Genomic DNA, 22,180 nt, shown 5'->3' on the forward strand with positions numbered 1-22,180 from the left:
CACAGAATCCAAGCAGGCTCCAGGCTCTGAGCTGTCAGCACAGAGCCCAATGTGGGGCTTGAAGTCACGGATGGCAAGATCATGACCTAAGCCAAAGTAGGATGCTTAACCAACTGAGCCATCCAGGCGCCCTCCATTTCATCATTTTAATAACTAACAAATCCTTTCTTGCTACAAATACTAATTTGATAATTGGGTTATTTGAAGTGAAAAAAACAGAGAGAAACAATACTATATACTCATATTATAGCTCCAAATATATGACAAGTTCCTATCTTCCCAGTGAGAAAATTAAAAATGCAGGGAAGAGATCAATCAAAATATAATGAAGTAGATAAAATAATTAAAGATCCACTTATATATTTGATTTAAAAGTTTTACACATGCATTTGTAAAACTGTGCATTAAGCAAATAAAATTATATATTAATTTGATATTAATAAGTTTTTCTTTTTAAATTTCAGCAAAAAAATCATTTGATTCATCTTTAACATCCATGTCTTTGTCATTACTGGATTTCTTATTCACACAATCTAATCATTTAGACCTCTAAATTGTCTGAGATACAAAGTTTTTTAATCTATTGGTGATGCTTCAACAGGAAATTTAATTCCAAATTTCCCATTGGCAGTCTCCACATTGTAACTACTTACTGTATTACTTTAACATTGGACTTTAATAGAGCATTTTTACAATAACATCCTATATTTCGTATGGCCCAAAGTAACAAATTTATATTCTTGCCCACTCTCTTGTTAAAATCTCATTTCATCAGGCGATCTCTGTAGCCATCCCAAAGTACCTCTCTGTCACTTGCTAGTGTGTCTTCTCCAAATATTAATTCATTCTTCTAAATAAAGTAATTGAGAAATCACTCAGTCATTGGGAGATATTCTTAAGACTCCAGAAGTATTCAACAACCAGAAAAAATTAGAAATTTGGGGTATTTTTGAGGAAAATATGGTTTTAGAACCATCTTCTTAGTCTGATGAAAGACTGACTTTTGATTTTGGATAACCCAGCTATTCCTTCAATATACCAGCTTTGCCACTAATGAGTTCCATGCCATTGGATAGTGACTTAATCTCCTCCAAATCTCAGCTCCTAATCTGTAAAGGGCAGTTAAAAATAAAATCCTTGTAGAGAAGTCCCGAGATTAAACTGTTCTGGGGATCAGATGTCTGATGCATACCCGTTACAAAGAAGGAATCAGTTTATATTTGAGTTCTGACAGATTCCAACACAATTATTTTGCATGTAGTATATGCCAGGCAATGTACTTGGTATTGAAGATTTAAGAGTGAACAGGCAGACGCATGGCTCATTCTTGTAGTAGTCATAATTTTAGAAAAGAGATGTAGTCAAATAATTCTACAAATAACTACGTGTGGCAGTCCTTCAAGTGACAGGCTGGGGTCTTGACCCCATCCGCCCAGAGGGTATCCTCAGCATTTTAATCATATCCATCAAAATGGATCCAGCTCTCCAAAAGAGTTGAGGAATAGAAGTTTGTTGAAGTCATCATGGTGGGGAAGGAGGGGGAAAAGATAGGAGGACACATGCTATATGACAAATGTCAGAAACATGAAAATATTCCCCAGTTGGCATATTTGTTCTCCAAAAGTTCTTCCCCTCTGCCACCCTGTTTATTTCCTCTTCCTCCATCTATTGCACAGATACAGTTTCCCTCCCACTCTTAGCTTGAGTTTCCACTCTCCAAAAAAGAAAAATTTTAAAAATGACGCCGTGAAATGAAAAGTAACAGATTTACTGAAAAATAGTCTCAGAGAAATACAGAACAACTGTAGATTCTCATAACCTGGATTCAAACCCCACCTTTGCCATCAAGTCATCAAGCAATCTTGGTTAAGCCTTTGCATTTCTCTAGGCTTTTGTTTCCCACCCCAAAACAAAATGCTAAACCAAATAAACCCTCAAGTTCTTTTTAAAGTAAATGGATAATTATGATTCTGTGTCAACAAAAATATCAAATGATACTAAATCTTTTAAATTCTATAGCTGAGTTCAATGGATAATTAAATATGTTTGGCTAATTCTTCCTGCTCCTTTAGATTTGGCTTCATAATTTAGTTGCTTAACATATTAACATCTATGTTTGTCTGTAAGATTTAGTCTTTCTACAAAATCAGCTAAGTTTACTTGGGGTGAAAAAAAAAGGCTATTCATTCAGCACTCTAGTATTTTAAAGCAACCAGCCAACAACTGCATTGTCTATTTTTCATGTCAGGCTAAGAAGAGTGAAATTTACTGATGTTTTCCTAACCCAAGCTTCCCTACTGTGCAAAATGAATAGTTAAGCAGAATATTAGCAGAACAGTTTCGTTTCTAACTCTAGTAGTAAAGACTTCCCACCACTGTGACACAGAAGGACGCACACGTAAAGACAATACATTTATTTCGTGGATATGAACATCTTTTGACTAGAAAAAGAAATAACAATCATCTGCAGTACTTTAAATAGAAAACATCTGTTTTTCTTAACATACTTCAAATACTTTGAATTTCCTGATTAGTTGTTATATGAGAACTGTATTTCTGAAAGACATAATGAGGCAGTTTAAAGATGAGTCTTAAATGATATTCAAAGCAAAGTGAAGAAAAATGCTCATGCTCTGAGTAAGGATAGTTACAGCAGACCTATAAGCTCCATAGTATGAACAAATACAAAATAATTCTTTCAACCATTTACACCAAAAGTTCCATTAAATATTGCAAGCAAAGGAGGATGATATAAATGAGTGGAGCATAGTGCTATATGAATGAAAATACAGTTCTGTAGTCTTACAGCATGGTAACAAAATCCAAGATGCTATTAAAGCAGTTTTTGGTTGACTAAGCCAAACATGAAGATTTTCTAAGTAATGACATGAAGCATCTTTGTGAGCATTACACAAATATGTGCATACATCAAAGAGTAGGTTCAAAAAGTGTATATTATGCAAACACATCTATGGGTAATTACTCCAGGCTGGAGGGCGTATATTTATTTTGGCTACATCAGCCTTTCCTCAGCAATTTATAACACAAAATGGAAAGGATCATTTCTTTTTCTCATAAAAGTTTATAAAAGATGCAATGTATAAATATTTGCATGTCACTTCTTTGTTTTATTTTTCACCCATAATTCTTTTTTCTGCTTCATGGGAAGAAAAAGGTAGTTCTCATTAAGAGATAAACATTTCAAGTCAAATATCAAAGATAACAACAAAGAAACCAAAATATGGAATCTATGAACAGTAAAGGTTAAGGGCTTTCTGCCTTTTTATAAAATCAGCCAAACATGTATTGAGCACCTATTATATACCAGACTCTATACTAGAGAATAAGAATCAGAAAGAAAGAAAAGGTTCAAGGGACTCACAACCTATTCATGGATAAAAACAGATAAAGAAGCAAGAAAAAAATCTTCAATATGATCAGGGTCATAAATGGAGTATGTAAAATGTATAAAATATTTAGAGAACACAACAAAAGAGCATTGATTCTCTCACAGAGTAACTAGGACTAAGAGTTAGATAAGAAACATGTGAATTTGACCTTTATATATAAGTGGAAGACCAAGAAGAGTATTGAGAACATTATTTCTTCAAATTATATGGATAATAATAAAATTTTAAGAATCTAATGCATTTTCCTTTAAGACTTTTCTTCAAACCCTTATGACTTCACTATATGTCCTGAAGAATGATTTCCCAGACGTAGCGTTAAGTTAAAAACAGTAATAGAAAGCTATTATAGCACGCTATTATTTTTACAAAGAGGGAATATACAGGATATATATGCATGTATATATGTATATGCATGCAAATATATACTTTTAAACACATATATTTATTTGAAACACAATACAAGTCACTGATAATATTTGCTATCTCTGAGGCAGGATTCTGAGGTGCTAGGGACTTATGCCTTTTCTGTACCATTTGAATTGTTTACCCACATGTACTACCTGATTAAATAAATGAATAAATTCCTTAGAACACTTTCTATGGCTCTTGCAACTAGTAAATAACATAGTCTTATTTTCCTCTGAATATTCCCAGAAGTATAAAACAATTCAGCATGTGTCACACCAGTTTCTGATTTTCAAGTGAACTAAAACTTAGCTCTCAAACCACGATTGCTGCCAAAGAGTTTCTCACGTTTTAGCACACTTAGGCAATAAAAGTTAGAACTATTAAGAGAAAATATTGTGTTCCTCATTAAGGATGCTAAGACTATACCTACCCAATATCAAAACAATTAGTCAATATGACCAATCCAATGAAAAAAAACTGGCCCAGTTCAAAGAGGGTACAACTCAATATAAATAAATTTCAATAGGTGGACTGGGCTCCTAATGCAAACTGGACTCTTCATTTACCAGAGACGAAGCCCTGTGTTCAGAAGAGTGTTCCACATACTGAATGAAGACTTTTTGCCTTTACACATTTTTTTTTAAACTTGAAATACTTTGTCATTTTCTTGCAAAATACTCATCCATCTTTCTAGGCTCAGTTTAAAAGCTCTCATGTACATTAAATCTGATCTTTATCACTTAACTGAGCTCTTTCTTCTATAACTGGAAATTCTATTGCTCTTACAATCACCATCATGGTTTAGCACTTAACAACTCTCTAAAGTTTATGTGTGTTAGTTTTAACTCCCCAATGGAATTGTAAATGATACAGATGGCATATTAGGTTAGGGAAGTAGACATGGTCTACTAATCCAAAATAGATCACAGAGTCAATAAACAGCACACTAAAACTATAATAACGTAGCTGAGGGAACCAAGAATATAAAATAAATTTATAAATTCAGCACAGATATTATGCACAAATATCAAAGCCAGAGTTCTAAGGAGGAAGGTGTTAACAGCGGGATAGCAAAGCAAACTTCCAGAAAAGAAAAGATGGAGTTTCATTCCCTTTTTTATTGAATAAAATTAAATTAAATTATGGCTAATGCATATGGAGAAGATAGCTTATGTGGTTGTACCTTAGGTTTCCTAAATCTGAAAAAGCAAGTTGTGATATCAAATACACAAATGTAAAATAAGAGTAACTTCTCTGCTTTTTCTATACTTACGTGGGGGACACGGGGGATCTATAAAATGTTATGCACATTACAATGGAGAATTTTTAGGAGGGAAATATTAACAATAAGGCACATGAAGACCATCAACTTTGATTTTTTTCCTAACATTTTTCAGCAAACAATATTTGTCTTAATTTTCAGCATTGAGGTGTTTTTTTTATCACGTCTGACAAGAAAGCATCCTATGAGGAATAGATAACAAATTACAAAAGAACATAAGATAAATAATAATTCCCAGGGCCACAATGTTACTGACATGAAGGGATTAATTCTTGAAGATGCTTCACCAAATAAATAGGAGACTTCCAATTGAAAAAAACTCATAATGTTCTGAATTCAAACATCTAGAGCATATAAAGTACTACCTATGTGTGTAAATCATGAAAAACAATAACATCTTGGATAAATTTTCAACAAGTAACTTAAATCAAAATGACATTATGACATGTGCCAGTAAGTTTCAGTCTAATTTTATCATGTCCTGACTCTGTCCATTGGGTTTATAAGGTTCACAATAAGAAGCTGGTTTTTTTTTTTTGTTTGTTTTGTTTTGTTTTGTTTCTCTGAGTGGCTACATATCACTCATATCAAATGAAGGGTCATACCTGAGTGAAGGCTTCATTGCCAAAATAGAAAGGCATTTCAAGCAATGCTGCACTGACATTTGCATATACTATTTAAAAAATTTTTATGTTTTATTTTTTATATTTGAGACAGAGACAGAGAATGAGCAGGAGACGGGCAGAGAGGGACGGAGACAGAATCTGAAGCAGGCTCCAGGCTCTGAGCTGTCAGCACAGAGCCCGACGCAGGGCCTGAACTCAAAGCAGTGAGATCATTACTTGAACCAAAGTTGGATGTTTAACTGACTGAACCACCCAGGTGCTGCACATAGGCTCTTTCCATAACAATTCCTTATTTAACCAACCAAGGAAAATAATCATCTAAAAAGCCAATGCACAGTTTAGAAAATATTTAAATTAAATACCAATACCCAAATAAAATTTGATAAATTTCCTTCACTCATTTTTCCTCACAGGTCTAACTAGAAAATAACCTTCACATCAAAAACTTGCACAGTCATTGCATTAAGAAAAGCAATTAAGGTCACGTGCTAATGAGTAGAGAAAATTCCACTAGGCCTTGACTTTCTGCCTCCTGATATGCTCTTGCACTCCTAGGTTTTCTGTGGTTCTATGAAGACTTAGTAACCTGGATACACACTGCTGCTGTCCGAATGACTCAGAACTTCCATAATGGCATACTGCTACTAGGACTGCCTCTACAGTCTTCATTTCCAGCCCAGTCACAGTGAGTACCACATCCCAGGGCCCAGCCCCTTGGAAGCAGCCTGTTGCTTTCACCCCTATTGGCTTCCCAACTGTGCCCACTCACTGGTCTCCTGCTCCGACTGCATCCAAAGGACTTTGAATTTTTAAACAGAAAAATAATTTCTCTTCCCACTGTCCTGCCAAAAGAATTTCCACTTAAAGTATACAATGATGGATTGAGAGCAAATGCAAAATGAATTCATTCAGTTGCACAACAGCCTGACTACAACAATATTCTTCTGATACAGGTATATGGTAAAATGGCATATGGTATACAACATATAGGTTAGTAAAGATAAGCATTAGCTTTTCCAGAAAAAAAAGAAGCTGTGAGTCTGTTAGAAACATTTTAATTATCACCATGTAAAGGTGAAGAGTCAAATGTCTGTGTTGAATGAAACATCAAGGGTACCATTATAAAGTAATAACAGACCCAAATGAAAACGGGCACAGTATGCAGTCTATCTCCCTCCCCGCCAAGCGCACATTCATTAAGCTGTGTTCTATGGCAACTCTTACTTCTAAGAGGTTCTGCTGCCCTAGCTTCACTACTTGGGGTGTTCTGAAAGCGGAGCATTACAGGATCAATCACATAGTCCTATGTAACTCTCTTAACAAATCCCTGAAAGGAAAAAAGAGTCCCAGATCTTTATCATGCCTTTTAAACTTCTCAGTAATCCCAAATGACCTGCTCAGCTTCATTCCCAAGGTGTGTTTTACCCTCATCTCTGTTCCAGTCCCTCTGGAGCACCATGGAAGATACCATGCACTCCCATGCTGTGGGCCACATGGAGATGCACCAGCAAGGTTCTCCTTCAAGAAGGACTTGCTGCCTGGCTGTGGCACGTGTGGTCATAAGCAGCCTCTAGCCCACCAGGACCTTCAGAATCGACCTCAGCCGTTTCACACCATGTCTTACCCTCCCAAGACAGCTGACAAACCAGGAACTGAGCCAAGTGAGCTCATAAAGGTGTGACCATTTCAGAGATACTCCAGACTCCTGGGAGGGACAGTACTCACTCCATAGCTCCCTGCTGGGTGGAGTGAGGCTTTGGGGTAGCAGTCTGACATCTATCTCTGGGCAATCCCACTTCCTTCCCCTTCTTTTCACTGGTGTTGATCCCTAATAAGGAGCTTGCACCCCAGATCCCAGCTCAGCATCTGCTTCTGGAGAACTGAATCTACAACATGTGCCTCCATGAGTCTGATTCTCTTCTTCATTCTCTATCAAAATCATTCTCTTCTTCTAAGGCCCAGCTCAAATGATACCTTCAAGAAATATTTCTTCATCCTTCCAATAGGTAATAATTATTCATTTCACTCATTCTGCTCTGTTGCCCCGAATTACGCCTTTATCTCTGTGTAGCAAGTTGATAATTTTCTATATTAAAGTTAGTAGTTTAAATTTTAAGGTTTTTTTTTTTTGAGAGCATAGTCTGTCTTATTCACTTCCGTATGCCCACAGTGCCTAACAGATAAGAGTTATGAATGAAAGAGAAAACTAATGCATGATCTAGAATCAACCTAAACCTCTCCTTTTTTCCTCCTCTTTTATAGCAAAAATTATTCTGCCAATATTTCATCTCCTATGTTTCAGACATATGCCCAGCCTCTCTATTTTTTGCTATATGTTATATATTACGTCTGCTTTCAACATTAGTTAAGCATACCTGCTTGGTATGAAACCATGCTTATCCTGCCTTTAAGCCATCACAGAAAAGATGTCTCCTTTGACAGCATGATCATTTTTCCTTTTTTTTTTTTAAATGTTTATTTATTTTTGAGACAGAAAGAGAGAGACAGAGTACAAACAAGGGAGGGGCAGAGAGAGAGGGAGACACAGAATCAGAAGCAGGCTCCAGGCTCTGAGCTGTCAACACAGAGCCCGACGCAGGGCTTGAACCCATGAACCATGAGATCATGACCTGATCCGAAGTCGGATGCTTAACCGACTGAGCCACCCAGGTGCCCCAGCATGATCATTTTTTCAAAATATTGTTCAAGATCTTCCTTGTATGTGAAGTACCCCAAGGTACTGTCATCCAATTTCAGCTACCTCATGATCTTCCTGTTCACATAATTTAGGTATCTAATTATGTGTCTAAAAATCATTATGTTCCATCAGAACAGTGACCAAAACGTCACCCTTAAATCTTTCTAAGACTAGAATAATAAACTACATGGGAAATGCAAAAAATATATATTCTGGATTAATAGTTTATAATGTTCACCTTCCCACTTTCCAAACTGATCATTTCATACTTTCTCCTCTCAATTCTCATACACATGGGCCTGTTACCACCTCTACTGCCACCATTAGCCCATCTCTGTCTAATGACCTTACCTCATAATTCACCGAGAAATTAGAAGCAAGCAGTAAGAATCTCCCTCTTCTAACCATCAAAAATACTGACATCTTATTCTCTGCTTATGTCTTACAGTATGGACTAGGAATCTCTGTTACCACCTAAGGCCACTCTCTGATAATGTTCCAGATCCCATCTTCAGGACTTTGTTTCTCTAATTTCCCCTTTCTCTTGCATCGTCAGTGTCCTGGATCATTTCCAGCACCACACACTACCATGTTGTAGCATCTTCTACCTTTATAAAACTCTACTTTGATCCCAGATTCCCCTCATCTTCCAATAAAACTTACAGAAAGAGTTGTCTCTAATGGCCACCGCCAGGCTTTCACCTGACATTCTCTAACTCTCCCTAGTCAGACTTAATTGTCCATTACATCACTGAAATTGAGATAATGAAGTCACTAATGTTTTTTTGTTGCCAAATCCAATTGTTACTTCTTAGTTTGTATCTTGCGTGACCTCCCAAAGCAATCAACACAGTTGGCTCCATCCATCCATCCATCCATCCATCCATCCATCAATCCATCCATCTCTTCTTGTAATACTACATTTAGCTTCTAAAATGTTGCATTCTCCTTGCTTTTCTGCTAACCCTCTGGATGATTTTTCTGTCTCCTGTGCTGCTTCCCTCAAATGGTGTCGAGTTCAGAGTTTGTCCTTAGGTATCTTCTTTACCCTCCTAAGTGATCCCATCTTGACATTTGGCTTTAAATAAATATTATCTCTATGCCAATTAGCCTCCAAATGTCAATATTCAGCCTTCACTTTATTCTTCACTGAGCTCCAGACTCCTATATAGCATCATCACAGGAATATCTATTATGCAGCTCAAACTTAACACAGTCAAAACAGAAGTCCTACAGCAGCAAACTTGCTTCTCTCCTAATCTTTCCATTCTTGATATAGAGGATCTTCATCCCCTCAGTTGTTTGGTTCAGTTACATATCTAGCAGTTATCCTGGACACCTCTGTTTCTATCAGCTCTCACCTCTATTATCAAAACATATATTGAACATATTTACATCTATCCTTCTACACTATCACCACTGTGGTCCAAGTCACTGACTCCTCCACTTAGATGACTGCAAAAGCCTCCTATTGTTCTCCCTGCTGCCGCTTTTAGACTCTTAAAAGTCATTCTCTACACAGCAGTAAAACTGGGTTCTAAGAACATGTGTTAGATTAACTCACTCTCCTAAAACTCTCCAATGGCTTTCTGTCACACTTGTACACACAAGCTGTAATGTTCTTGCAGGAATCACCTACCAACCCACTCTCCAACCCTCTCCCCTTTCATCGTACTACACTCACACCAGCCTTAACTCTGCTCTTTGAACATACTAAGCTTATTTCTGCCTTAGACACTGTGTGTTTTGCTATTTCTGTCTGCAGTGCTATGTTCTCAATCTTTGTAAAGCTAGTTCCTCCTTTCTATTCAAGTCTCATTTCAATTGTCAGCACTATAGAAGGGTCTATTGTGGCTACAAAATCTAAATTAAAGCCCACCCCCATCCTCAGCTAGGCATTATCACACCATCATGTTTTGTTTTCTTCCTCACAGTTTTCACTTTCTGAAACTGTCATGTTCATTTTTCAGATGTTATTTGCCTGTCTCTTTTCCCCTTCCAGAAACCAGAGGCCTTGTCTATCTTGCTCATCAATATATCTTTAATACCTAGAGGATATTGGGGAAATAATACATGAACAATAAATATTTGTTGAATGAAAATAAATGAATATTAATCTTTGAAATAGCAGCCACATAAGACACCCATGGCTCAAAGTCACATCCTCCGTTCTCTTCCACAGCTTGTACTTCACACATTGAACCATAAAGTCTTTTTGGTTGTCTGTTTCTTCTGTTATCTAATTCCTTGAGAACAAGGACATCCTATCTTTATATTATCACCTACTAGCATAATTCTTATCATAGAATTAGATGTACTATAAATATTGGTTTAAGGAGTAAAGGAAAACAGGGATGGGGAAGAAGCAAAGTGACATAGACTCTACAGATTAAGATAAGAGTGAACCTCAGAAGAGGCTGAATAATGGCTATAGCACTATCACACTTGAGGCAAAACAGTTACCATATACAGGCATCACAAAAGCTTTACTTATAGATTTGAACTCTAGGACTTTAAAGTTACCTTTAATGCTCTTTCTGAGAAGCTATCCAAATTCTATAACATTTTCAGATGACAATGGTGTAATATGGAAGCTCAAATTCCTAAATGCAACTCTCAGCTAATAGGAACATGGTATCAGAGTTCTCTGAGCTATTTGCATTACCAGAGCTTATGAAATCTACTTCAGACCAATTTTCAATTCAATTAGTTTTTATAAAGAGTCCACAGAGGGCATGACACTGTATGCAGTACAGATCCAAGAATGCTATGTCAAGGTAGGGCAAAGATTTATAGGTTCCAGTGTAAAAAATTCAGTTTATTCAGTTTATCTTATTCATTTTGTGTTAGAGCAAAGCCATTAAAATGCTATGGCCATGCTTGACATGTGATCCAAGTCTGAAAAAATAAGGTTCAAATTGCAACACTTGGCACCCTGTGATAAGGGTCATATATTATCTTCTCAGGACATGGAGATGAAATTTGTTTATTTTATTTATTTTTTCATAGAAAAGCTCACCTGAAAGATGCTGATTAAAAGAATCTTAACATTCATAAGCACAACTCTGAAAGAAATAACCCCCATTTTGTATAAGCAGAATTCCATCCAAGGAATAGGTGCTCTAACCAGTGGTATATTGAGGCCAGGCAGGGGTGGGCGTAGGGTGACATGGGAGGTGGCAGTGCAGGGAAGAGCCAGCCCTCATCATTGATTACATTTATACTGAATGCAGATCTATGTCCTCCAAGAGAGTGACAAGCCAGGTGACAGAATAATACATAAGTACAAAAGTTAAAAAGCAACTGTATGTATCATTCATAACATAAGCTGCAGAATTTTGGTGGAGGGAAGGGACTCTGAGACTAGGGTCTGAGAAGGTGGATCTTGAACAGGGTTGTTAAGCAACGAAGACTACCACTTTATGTAATAGCAGGGTGCTTCCCCCAAACTTCTGAGAGTTAAATATGAAATCAACACATAATTAAAGCAGAGATGTATAGAGTCACTTTCCCAGTCCCACAAGCCTAACTTTAAATTTATTGACTTCATTAACATATCTAAAGAGAATTGCAAATAGCGATCAAACAGTTCTGCCCTTCCAAACACTCTCCAGGTTAGGGCATCAAGTCAAACTGATGTGAAGATCTCACTCTCTTGATTGACACCAAAGTCAGCCAGCACCTAATGTCACTAGATGCTCCACTCATGCAATTCCCCTGTTCTGACTATATAGTCATCAAGTGACCTTTTGATAATGAAGTTTCTCATGCAGTTTGCCTAAAGGGAGCAATGCGCTGGTCAGGTCAACATGAGCACCAGGTCTGCTCAGCAGTTAAATTTCTTAATGTAAATTACTGTATTGGCATTCTGGTTTTATACATCAGTCTCTTGTGAGCTTTGTTAGTGCCAGTCATCATCCCTGAGTTGTAATTGGAGGACAGTGACATAATAAATTTTCAGACCCTGCCGAAGTATACAGGACTGGTTTAGTTCAACAGATAGTTCATTCAAGGGTTTCAAAACCCAAGAGACAGAGTGGTGGGAGACAGAGAGAGAGAGAGCGAGCGAAGTTTAGGTGGATATATCAAGACAAATTTGTGTAGGGATGTGAATATAATGTTAATGTTTAGGCAGTGGGAACTCACTGCTGAAACTTGAGTAGGAGGTGTGACATGATCAAAACTGTTACTCACAGATCTACTATGTGCAGTTCTTTATTTTATTTTTTTTATTTTTAAGAGAGAGAGAGAGAGAGAGAGACAGCATGAGCAGGGGAGGGTCAGAGAGAGAGGGAGATACAGACTCTGAAACAGGCTCCAGGCTCTGAGCTGGCAGTCAGCACAGAGCCCGACGCGGGGCTCGAACCCACGAACCGAGAGATCATGACCTAAGCGAAAGTCGGACGCTCAACCGACTAAGCCACCCAGGCGCCCCTTCTATGTGCAGTTCTGCTTAGCAGAAATCATGGTTCAACTGAGGAGTTAGCCAAGCAAACAACTAACTACAACACAAGATTATAGGCACACAGAGTACTCTGAAGCACCAGAGAAAGTACCTGCAGTTTACTCTAGGGATGATCAGGGAGTATTTCTCAGAAGAGAAAACTTACATTTTTGTAAATTAGACTTTAATATTCTTTCAAATGTCCCTCTTTATTTAAACACTTTTTTAGTTAAAATAAATATATCAATTATTTCAAAGAGCCTCAGAAGTATATTTCTTACTTTCTACTAAATATTCCTACCTGGATATGCCATAGGCATCCCAAATTCAACATTTCAAAGTCGAAACACACGGTTTTCTCTGCCTTTCATAACCATACGGCTTTTCCTCATGTGTTCCCTACTTTGGTGATTGTAACCACAATCCATCTGGTCATCGGGCACAGTCATGCTAGATTCTGTCTTCAACCTTAACATACAACCAGCCCTAAAGTCTTAGAGGTTTTGCCTTCTCATTACTTGTTACATTTTTTCTCTCCCAGGGATATAGTCCAGGTTTTACTCGTTTCTCAGGTGGATTACTGAAATAGTCTTCTAAGTGGTGCCCGGCCTTCATTCCAGCGAGCATCTATCTTTTCCAGCATGTCTTCCATTTTGAAGCTAGGATGATAGTTCAATTTAGTCATTCAACAAATGCATATGTGTCAGGGACTTTCTAATCCCAGGGAATAGAGTGATGAACAAAACACACAAGCTTTTTGATTTTTACTGACATGATACTCTAGATAGGACATTAGTTACATAAGCAAAGAAATGAATAAAGTGGTTTCTCAATAGTGATAAAAAGTATGAAGTAAATACAATTAAATGATGTTGCAGAGAGTGACTATGTTAACGAGTTGCAATTTAAAACTTGAAACTACTTAAAAAAAACAGAGAGACACAGTGTGGCTGCAGGGCTGGATTGTCAGCGAGGCTTCTAGGCCAATGGAAGTTAGGAGCAGGATGATAAGAGGGAGCCAGCCATGCAAAAGTCTGAGAGCAAAATATTTCAGGTATAAGAATAGCAAACACAAAGTCCCCAAGAGGGATGCAAGTTTAGATTGTTCAAAAAAATGGGAAGAAAGCAAGTGTAGCTACAATGAGAGGATAAAGAGAAAGAGTGATAGGGGATAAAGATGGTGAGTTACACAGAGGGCACTCGCATAAGGCACAGCAAGTTTGAGTTTTAATCAAAGTGCTATGGGAAACTATTGAAAATATGTACGTAGAGGAGCTGCATAATTTCATCTATGATTTGAAAGTTCACTCAGGGTCTTGTGTGGATAACAGATTTAAGAGAAGCAGGAGTGAAAGAAGGAAGACCATTCTAGATTCCAGTGCAAAAGTATAGGCAGGATGTATAATGTCATGGATGAAGGTGGTAGCAGGAAAGATGGAGAAACAGTTGGCTTGGTGATACATTAAGGAGCTATAACTAATAAGACTTCCTAATGGAGTGAATATAGGAGATGAGAAAAACAAAAAGAAACCAAGGATCTGTAACCTGATGGATATTGGTGTCATTTTCTGAGATGGAAAAGACTGAGGAGGGAGGTTTTAGAACTTTGGGGCAGGAGTAGGAATCAAGAGTTCAGTTGGGCCAAACTAAGTTTGAATAAGTATTGAGAATGCAAAGACAGGTGTTGAGTAGGCAGCTAAATACAGAATCATGGAAGTCAATGGAAGGGTCATTGGTAGCAGTATGAGCTTGGAGGTCATTGACATACAGATAAAATTTAAAATCATTGGCCTAGTGTAAAAATAGATTAGAGAAAGAGAAGAGAAAGCCAAGTCCTGTGGCATTCCAACATTTGAAGATCAAACAAAGACTGAGGAAAATGAAAAGTAGAAGCCAATGAGATGAAAGAAGCTTCAGGTGAGTATGATGTCAAGGAAGCCAAAAGTAAAGAGCATTTCAAAAAGTAGACAGTGGTCACCTTTGTCAAATGCTGCTTTGAGCAGCAAAAGACACCAACCACCACACTTAGAAAGATTGAGATCATTGGTAACCTTCTTAAAATCAGTTTGAGGAGAGTGCTACACAATAAATCTCTACTGGAGAGAATATGAGAGAAGAGAGAAGGTTACAAACCATTTTGATTTGTAATAGTTTGAAATAAAAAGCCTATATCCATAGCACTCCCTTCAAAACTTTTAGTCTCAAAATGTGAAAGGAAATGAAGAGAAATAAAACAAATGATGTCATAATTGGTATAACAAAAAGCATACCAATTATTTCAACAAGTAGCCAATATGAGAACTGCATAAATTTCGGAAAACACATTGTGTTCTCACAGTAACTTGAGATGTCTACTTGTTAATGGCACTTTAGAATTCACAAGAAGGCATCAGTACAGTGTTTTTAAAGTGTATTACTTAAGCCAGAAGCTGGATTCTTCCTTCCGTACTTTGGCATTAAGAGTTGAATCACAGTCTTGAAATTTCAAGATTGCAAAGGACTGAGAGGTCAGTTAGTCAAACTTCTTTATGTGACTGAATGCTCCCTCTACCACATCTGTAATGAATGCTTCTTCTCTCTCATCTTGAGAGACAGTGAATTTGCTACCTCCACCCAATTCTTCAGGGAGAAAAAAATGCATCTTTTTACATTTCAGATAGATTTTCAACCCTTTATAATAATAGTTATCTTCAGCATTGTGAAACCTACCAATTTGATTATAGGAGTCATATGTCCTTCATCTATTTTGTGTATAGAGAGAAAAGGCAATTATGAAACAGGTAGGCCTTTTATTTCTATTTACCTGTCTACCTATAAGCTGCCTCTTTCTAGAAAAAAAAATCTTAAATGAAATGACTTAAAACACCTGGGTACGGTAGAGTTATTAAAATAGAAATAGAAATTCAAACTCCCCAAAAGAAATTCTTGACTCAAAGGCTAATGTAGTTGCTGGCATTGAAATTGAATTTCTCAGTGTGCCTTCTACAATTCAGTACAAAAGGAAAAATGTGGTGGATTACATAGTTCTCTTTATATAACAGAAGTATACTAATTCTCCATTAAATGAAAACTTTTCTTAGTTCTAAATCACAAGAGGAATTACTCCTGCAGCATCTTATAAAACAGCCTATGTCTTTGTTTTCTATGTGCATTCATTTTCATTGCTTAATGTACTGCCATGGGTGCCAGACACTCTCAGTTTTACCAAGCTCTCAATCTCAACCCAATGCAAAACAACCTCTAAAAAAATTATGTTGAATAAAGGAGACAAAATGATGTCCTTGTGAACTGAGAGAGGTGTATAGAAGATGGTTGACTGACAAGCAGAGAAGGCTCTAAGAATTGGCCTGGATATCTGATAATACTTCGAATCTTTCAGAAGGGAAGTGATATCTGTAAGCAAAAGATGTTATTAAAGCTGGCCCTGCTGCCAGAGGTAATGCGAAGAATTTGGGATTTCTCATTTGCTCTTTAAACACTAATTATTTTTCCAGGAAGGGTATTATAAAATCCTGCAAGCCGAAAAGTTACAAATGGGTCAACTGTGTCTTCCTGTCATTAAGCTCCTGTGGTTTTACAATACTTTCCCCTGTTCTTGGATTGAAGAGTGGGGGAAGTATGCCCATAATGACCATTTTACCTTTGAAGTCCTTTGTGGTACTTAGGGCATCACAAAAGGCCCTCAGTAAAAATTAATTACTTTCCTAACAATGGTTATCACAGTTGTTTAGACTTTACCTGAACTAGTTGGTTCCATCATTAAATTCTAAATAACTGAAAACAAATCTCAACTTCTTCCCCACCCCTAAAGCACACCAGGCTTAACTCTGCTTTCTTCTCTATGGCTAGAAAAGGCACACCTATAATCTGTATTTTGTCTGTCCAAGTGTGACTACAATTTTTATTATTATTATCATTACTACTACTATAGTACTACTACTACTTCTTCTTTTTCTTCTTCTTCTTCTTCTACTACTACTACTACTACTACTACTACTACTACTACCGCCACCACTATTGAATTGAATCTGGATTATATCTAATGGTCCCTTAAGGCCAATAAGCTAGATTCAATTAGTGTAAACTAGTTACTAGACAATGAATGAAAGTGCAGTAAAAGTAACCTACATATTGAATGAGGCTATTTGTATACTGGACAACAGAATGTATTCATGGTGTTACCATGGAAAGAACAAGAGATTTCAGACTTACTCTAAAGAAGGCATTGCTACGCCTTCAAATAAGTAACCCCAAACAAATTACCTGGCTTTTTACAGCATTAGGAAAAACTGAATACACATTTGTTTAAAGCCAAATATTATAGGCACATAACAGTAAATGCCAATGCACAGGCTGATGGTGGGCAGTGCAAACAACAAGCATGATGATCATTATTTCACCGAGCAGTTTGTTATAACATACAACTGCCAGAGATCAAGGTGAAAGCTAAGCAAAACCCAGCTGCCAACAGCATAATTTTCTCATTTTTTCCTATTCTTCCTTATAAACCCCTTTTTTGATTAGCAGGAAGCCTGGGAATAAAGGGTAAAAATAATAATAAAAGAGGCCTATACATTACTGGATAGTTTTTATTTTTTTTTCTTTCTATTTATTTCTAGGAGAGACTGAGAGAGAGAGAGAGAGAGAGAGAGACAGCATGAGCAGGGGAGGGTCAGAGAGAGAGAGAGACACAGACTCTGACATAGGCTCCAGGCTCTGGATAGTTTTTAAATGCCATACAACATTGAGAAAGAAGTACCAGTTGAAACAAGTACCTATTTCCCTAGAGCAGTCTAAAATGCTACATGATGTCTAAAGCTACATGATGTCTTGGTGAATCGTTGTCTCTAAGAAAGCTTTGGGAAGCTGTGTAGCACAAATACCTGGTGTGGAAGAAGTTGGCATAGCAACTTTGCATTTGCAGTGGTGAATCACCCAGTAAACAGGTGCATCAAACAACTACTCAACTGTGTTTGCTTCTCTACAAAGTGATTAAATCTTGTAAAGCATTTTTCGGCTTCTCTTTTGGAGAAACACAAACTCTTTGGCCCAATAATTTAAAGCAGCTCATTTGCTGAATACGAGAGGATATTCATGACTCATGGAAAGATTTGTTCTCTGCATTTTCCCTATATAAAGAAAGTGACATTTAGGCAACAAAAAAATAAGTCATTTCTCCTTCATAACAGACATAATTCTTCATTGACCAGAAAATGGTACCAAAGATAAGCTTTCTGTGTTTGTTAAAAAATATATATTTCCAAGAAAAGAATCGCTTACCTTTTGGCAACAGGCCCTTTGAAATTCGGATCAAATTTCTTTGGATCACCTGCATTGAAAACAAAGAACTTTTTAAGCATATATGCCAATGAAACGGCAAATAAATACATATAAAATATTAAGAAAGAAAAATCTACAACTTAGATACTGCCCAGTGTAATGTTGAATTCATTCTTTGGTCCAGCAAAACATCAGTTATGCCTTGGTTACACCTGCCAATCCTTTTCCCTCTCTCCAGATAGAAGCAAGATCAGGAAGAGTTATTAAGGACCATACTCTGTGCGTATTGTACACATACCTCCCATTGTTCTGGATAATAGCATTATGGATTGCATCCAAGCTAGCAAAACTTGGAGCCCTTCTGCTCTGCAATACATTCTACTAACTGCCATCATCAAGTATTGCATACTCATGAGGTGTACAATATAATAGAAATGCCTGCTTATCCAATTTTTCCCTTTCTCCCAATAGATTAGGCTTTCCCTGAAGAGGTTGAAATATTGTTGCTCTCTGCCATGTTTTCTATATGGTATATACAAGTCACTATCATATTATAAGCACATTACTTTTAATTGATTTTTTTAAGATCTACTGCCAGGCTTCGTGCCATCTGGGGAGACGTCCCAGTCTTTCATTGTTGCATCATGATTGTGATAGAATACCCTCATTTTTAAACCATACAAGGTACACACAGAATGGCTTTTTCTCCTGACATGTACTGAGTAAGCAGACCCAGGACCAAGTTCTATAAAATCATTTCTGGCCAGGGATATGTATTTTGCAATCCCACCCCCTTCCCATGCTTCTATCCTTTGAGAAGACCTAGTCCTGGAATTAAAGACAGCATTTCAAAAGGGACTGGCAAAAAAAAAAAAAAAAAAAAAAAAGGCAAAACAAAAACGACAAAAACCATGTGTCAGCAACGTGACTCTGCCTAGAAAGGGGAAATGAGGTCTGAGGACTCGGAGACCTCTTCAGTGTAATCACGAGCTGAGGGCAAAACAACAGGAACGTAAAGATAGACACACTACAGAAATCCAAGAGCCAGTTGGTCAGTGAATATTCATAAAGCACTTATTTTATGCTGAGAGCTTGAGGGCACAGAACATATATAAGGCACGGTCCCTATCTTGAGGATCTTACAACTGTTGGGACAAGATCAATGTGTTGCTTCATTCAAAAAATATTCCTTGGGGCGCCTGGGTGGCTTGGTTGGTTGAACGTCCGACTTCGGCTCAGCTCATGCTCTCACGGTTTGTGGGTTCGAGCCACGCGTGGGGCTCTGTGCTGACAGCTCAGAGCCTGGAGCCTGCTTCAGATTCTGTGTCTCCCTCTCTCTCTGACCCTCCCCTGCTCACGCTGTCTCTCTCCCTGTCTCTCTCTCTCAGAAATAAATAAAACATCAAAAAACATTAAAACAAAAACAAATATTCCTTGAGAATCTTTATTTACCAGGCCCTGTGTTGTAACATATGAACACTGAACATATCATCTAAAACAATTAATTAATTAGTAACTTAGTTAATTAGTTCCTTAATTAACTATATTATAAGTGTTACAAGAGTTCCAAGAGAGTAGGTTTCATCAAGGACTAGAAGAGTCACAAGGGTTTCGTTCAAGGAAGTGAGGTTTTTGTGAAAGTTTAGAATAATACAAAAGGCAAAGAAAAACATTTTGGGTGAATGAAACTAGAATTCTGTTAAATTCAGTAGCTATTTATTGATCACCTGTTACGTGTTCTGCATTGAAAGAGGCACTGCAGGGGATACAAGATTTAGTGAAACAGTCTCTGTCTTCAACAAGCTAACTGGTGAGCTGGGAGAGAAATAAGAAAAGTACAAAAATTACTGTAATACAAGGCATAACATGATATCATAAGAGGGGTACAAAGAAAGTGTGACTAGATCCAGGGAAGGAAAGTTCACTTTCAGTTAAGATGAGAGCCACAATATTTTAAGATGGATACATGAAGTTTAGACCTGTAGCAATGAACGAAGTCAGAGATAGAAATGATTAGCATGTTTGTGGGAATGGTGAAAAGATCAGCCTGACTGGAATAGTAAATAATGGGATAGGAGGAGGGGGAAAAAACTGAATAGATACCATAGGATCAGACTACAGAAAGCCTAAAAAGCTGGGATGGACGATTTTTGTCTTTTGGATTTTTTTGTTTCTTTTATTTTAAGAGAGAGAGATTTAGAGAGAGAGCGGGCACATGTGTGCATGAGCAGGGGAGAGGGGCAGAGGGAAAGAGAGAGAATCTTAAGCAGTGTCCACAGTGACTGCAGAGCCTGATGGAGGGCTTGATCCCATGACCCTGGCATCATGACCTGAGCTGAAATCAAGTCTTAGACACTCGAGGCACCTGGGTGGCTCAGTCGGTTAAGCATCTGACTTGGGCTCCAGTCATGATCTCACGGTTTGTGGGTTTGAGTCCCACGTCGGGCTCTGTGTTGACAGCTCAGAGCCTGGAGCCTGCTCCGGATTCTGTGTCTCCCTCTCTCTCTGCCCCTCCCTTGTTCATATTCTCTCTTTCTCTCTCTCAAAAATAAATAAACATTAAAAATTAAAAAGAAAAAAGAGTTAGACACTCAACCAACTGAGCCAGCCAGGCACCCCTAGGAAGAAGTTATTTTATACATCTTAGGCCACAAGGAGCTGTAGAAGGATTTTGAACAAAGGAATGGCATGGTAAAAGCAGTGCTTAAGAAAGAGTAATCTAGCAGCAGTATACAAGTTGTATGGCAAAATGCAAAGTAAAAGAGATCAACTTAGGAGTCTATTATAATAACAGAGGTGAAGTAATGTGCCACTTTCCAAGTGGTGGTGTAAATAATGGAAAGAAAGATTCAAGATTTACCAATGAGAAGTCATGTGGCATAGAGGTTAGGAGCAATGGTTCTAGAGTCAGACTGTATGCTCTCTGTGGCTTACTAGCAGAGTGGCCCCTACACAGATCACTTCACCTCAGAGTCTTGGTTTCCATATTTGTAAATGTTATGAGGCTCCAATGAATAAATACCTATAAAAGTGCTTAAAGAAAGGTCCTCTCTAATCCATAGGAGTGGGTAGGTCTCTAGCAGCCAAGTTTCTCCCATATGCCTATTCCTTGGCAAGCAGGGACCGAATCTGGTTTGGACACTAGGTCCAAGCTGACCCAGTCATTCCTGGTCACTGTATCCCAGAAATTTAGAATTAGAATGGACAGTAGGTTAGTCAGTGGTAGATAAGAACTGCAAAATATAAAGCTTGAAGACCAGAGAAGCAGAGAACACTAGCTTTGAGAAAGAAATTACTGAAGCAAATATGTAAAACAAGAAAGAGGTAGAAATCCTAGAGGGCCATATAGCTTCTTGTTCCAGTCCCTACGTAAGGTCCAGACTTGTTTCATGAGATACTTTGTATCCTTATGCCAAATTCCCCTTTCTTGCTTTTTTGCTAGTTCATGTCCCTTATGGGAAGCAAAGAGTCCCACTAATAAACTCACTCTCTTGTCTGACTTAGGTTTCAACAATCCATTTTAACAACACATTGTATTCTTGCTATGAACAGGTGGTAGAGATTCAAGAATGAATTCTTGACACTAAGCCTACATCATGAGTCTCACAGTTGAATAATACATATAAGCTCAAGATTATAATTTCAACCCTGTGTGGTAGAGCCATGATAGAGATATAAAGAGGGAACGATGGGGCACAGAGCAGGGTCATAGGTGAATAGGTTTCTCCTGCTCCTGACTGACACTCAGCTTGGGCTCCATGTTCTACTTGCCCTCTCTGACCCATGTGCTCTTAGACTTGGATCTTCTACTCTGGTGTGGAACACTAACGCTGGTATTCTTGGTGGTTCCAGATTTTATTTACAGATTTGGCTGAACGGCTGATATATCTTAAAATCTGTTTGGGGATACAAGTTTCCAGGCCCTCACACCAAATATTACAATTCTGTAGGTCTGGAGTGGGCCTGGGAATCTGTATCTTTAATTGCCCCATCAGATAATTCTAATATATAATCAGATTTGGAGACCATCAA

At 37.7% G+C, this 22,180-nt stretch overlaps 1 protein-coding gene across 3 annotated transcripts in view; it reads right to left on the reverse strand.

The window, feature by feature from the left end:
• Positions 1 to 22,180, reverse strand: part of SLC44A5 (solute carrier family 44 member 5) — a 424,123-nt gene that overhangs the window by 158,449 nt on the left and 243,494 nt on the right. For all 3 annotated transcript variants that reach the window (XM_039219401.1, XM_039219403.1, XM_039219402.1), the window contains exon 5: positions 18,149 to 18,197. In XM_039219401.1, the coding sequence (XP_039075332.1) occupies positions 18,149 to 18,197 (49 nt within the window). The remainder of the gene's footprint in view (positions 1 to 18,148; positions 18,198 to 22,180) is intronic.

This window comes from Hyaena hyaena, unplaced genomic scaffold, assembly GCF_003009895.1.
Source record: "Hyaena hyaena isolate Hyena2069 unplaced genomic scaffold, ASM300989v1 scaffold_826, whole genome shotgun sequence".
Taxonomy (NCBI): Eukaryota; Metazoa; Chordata; class Mammalia; order Carnivora; family Hyaenidae; genus Hyaena; species Hyaena hyaena.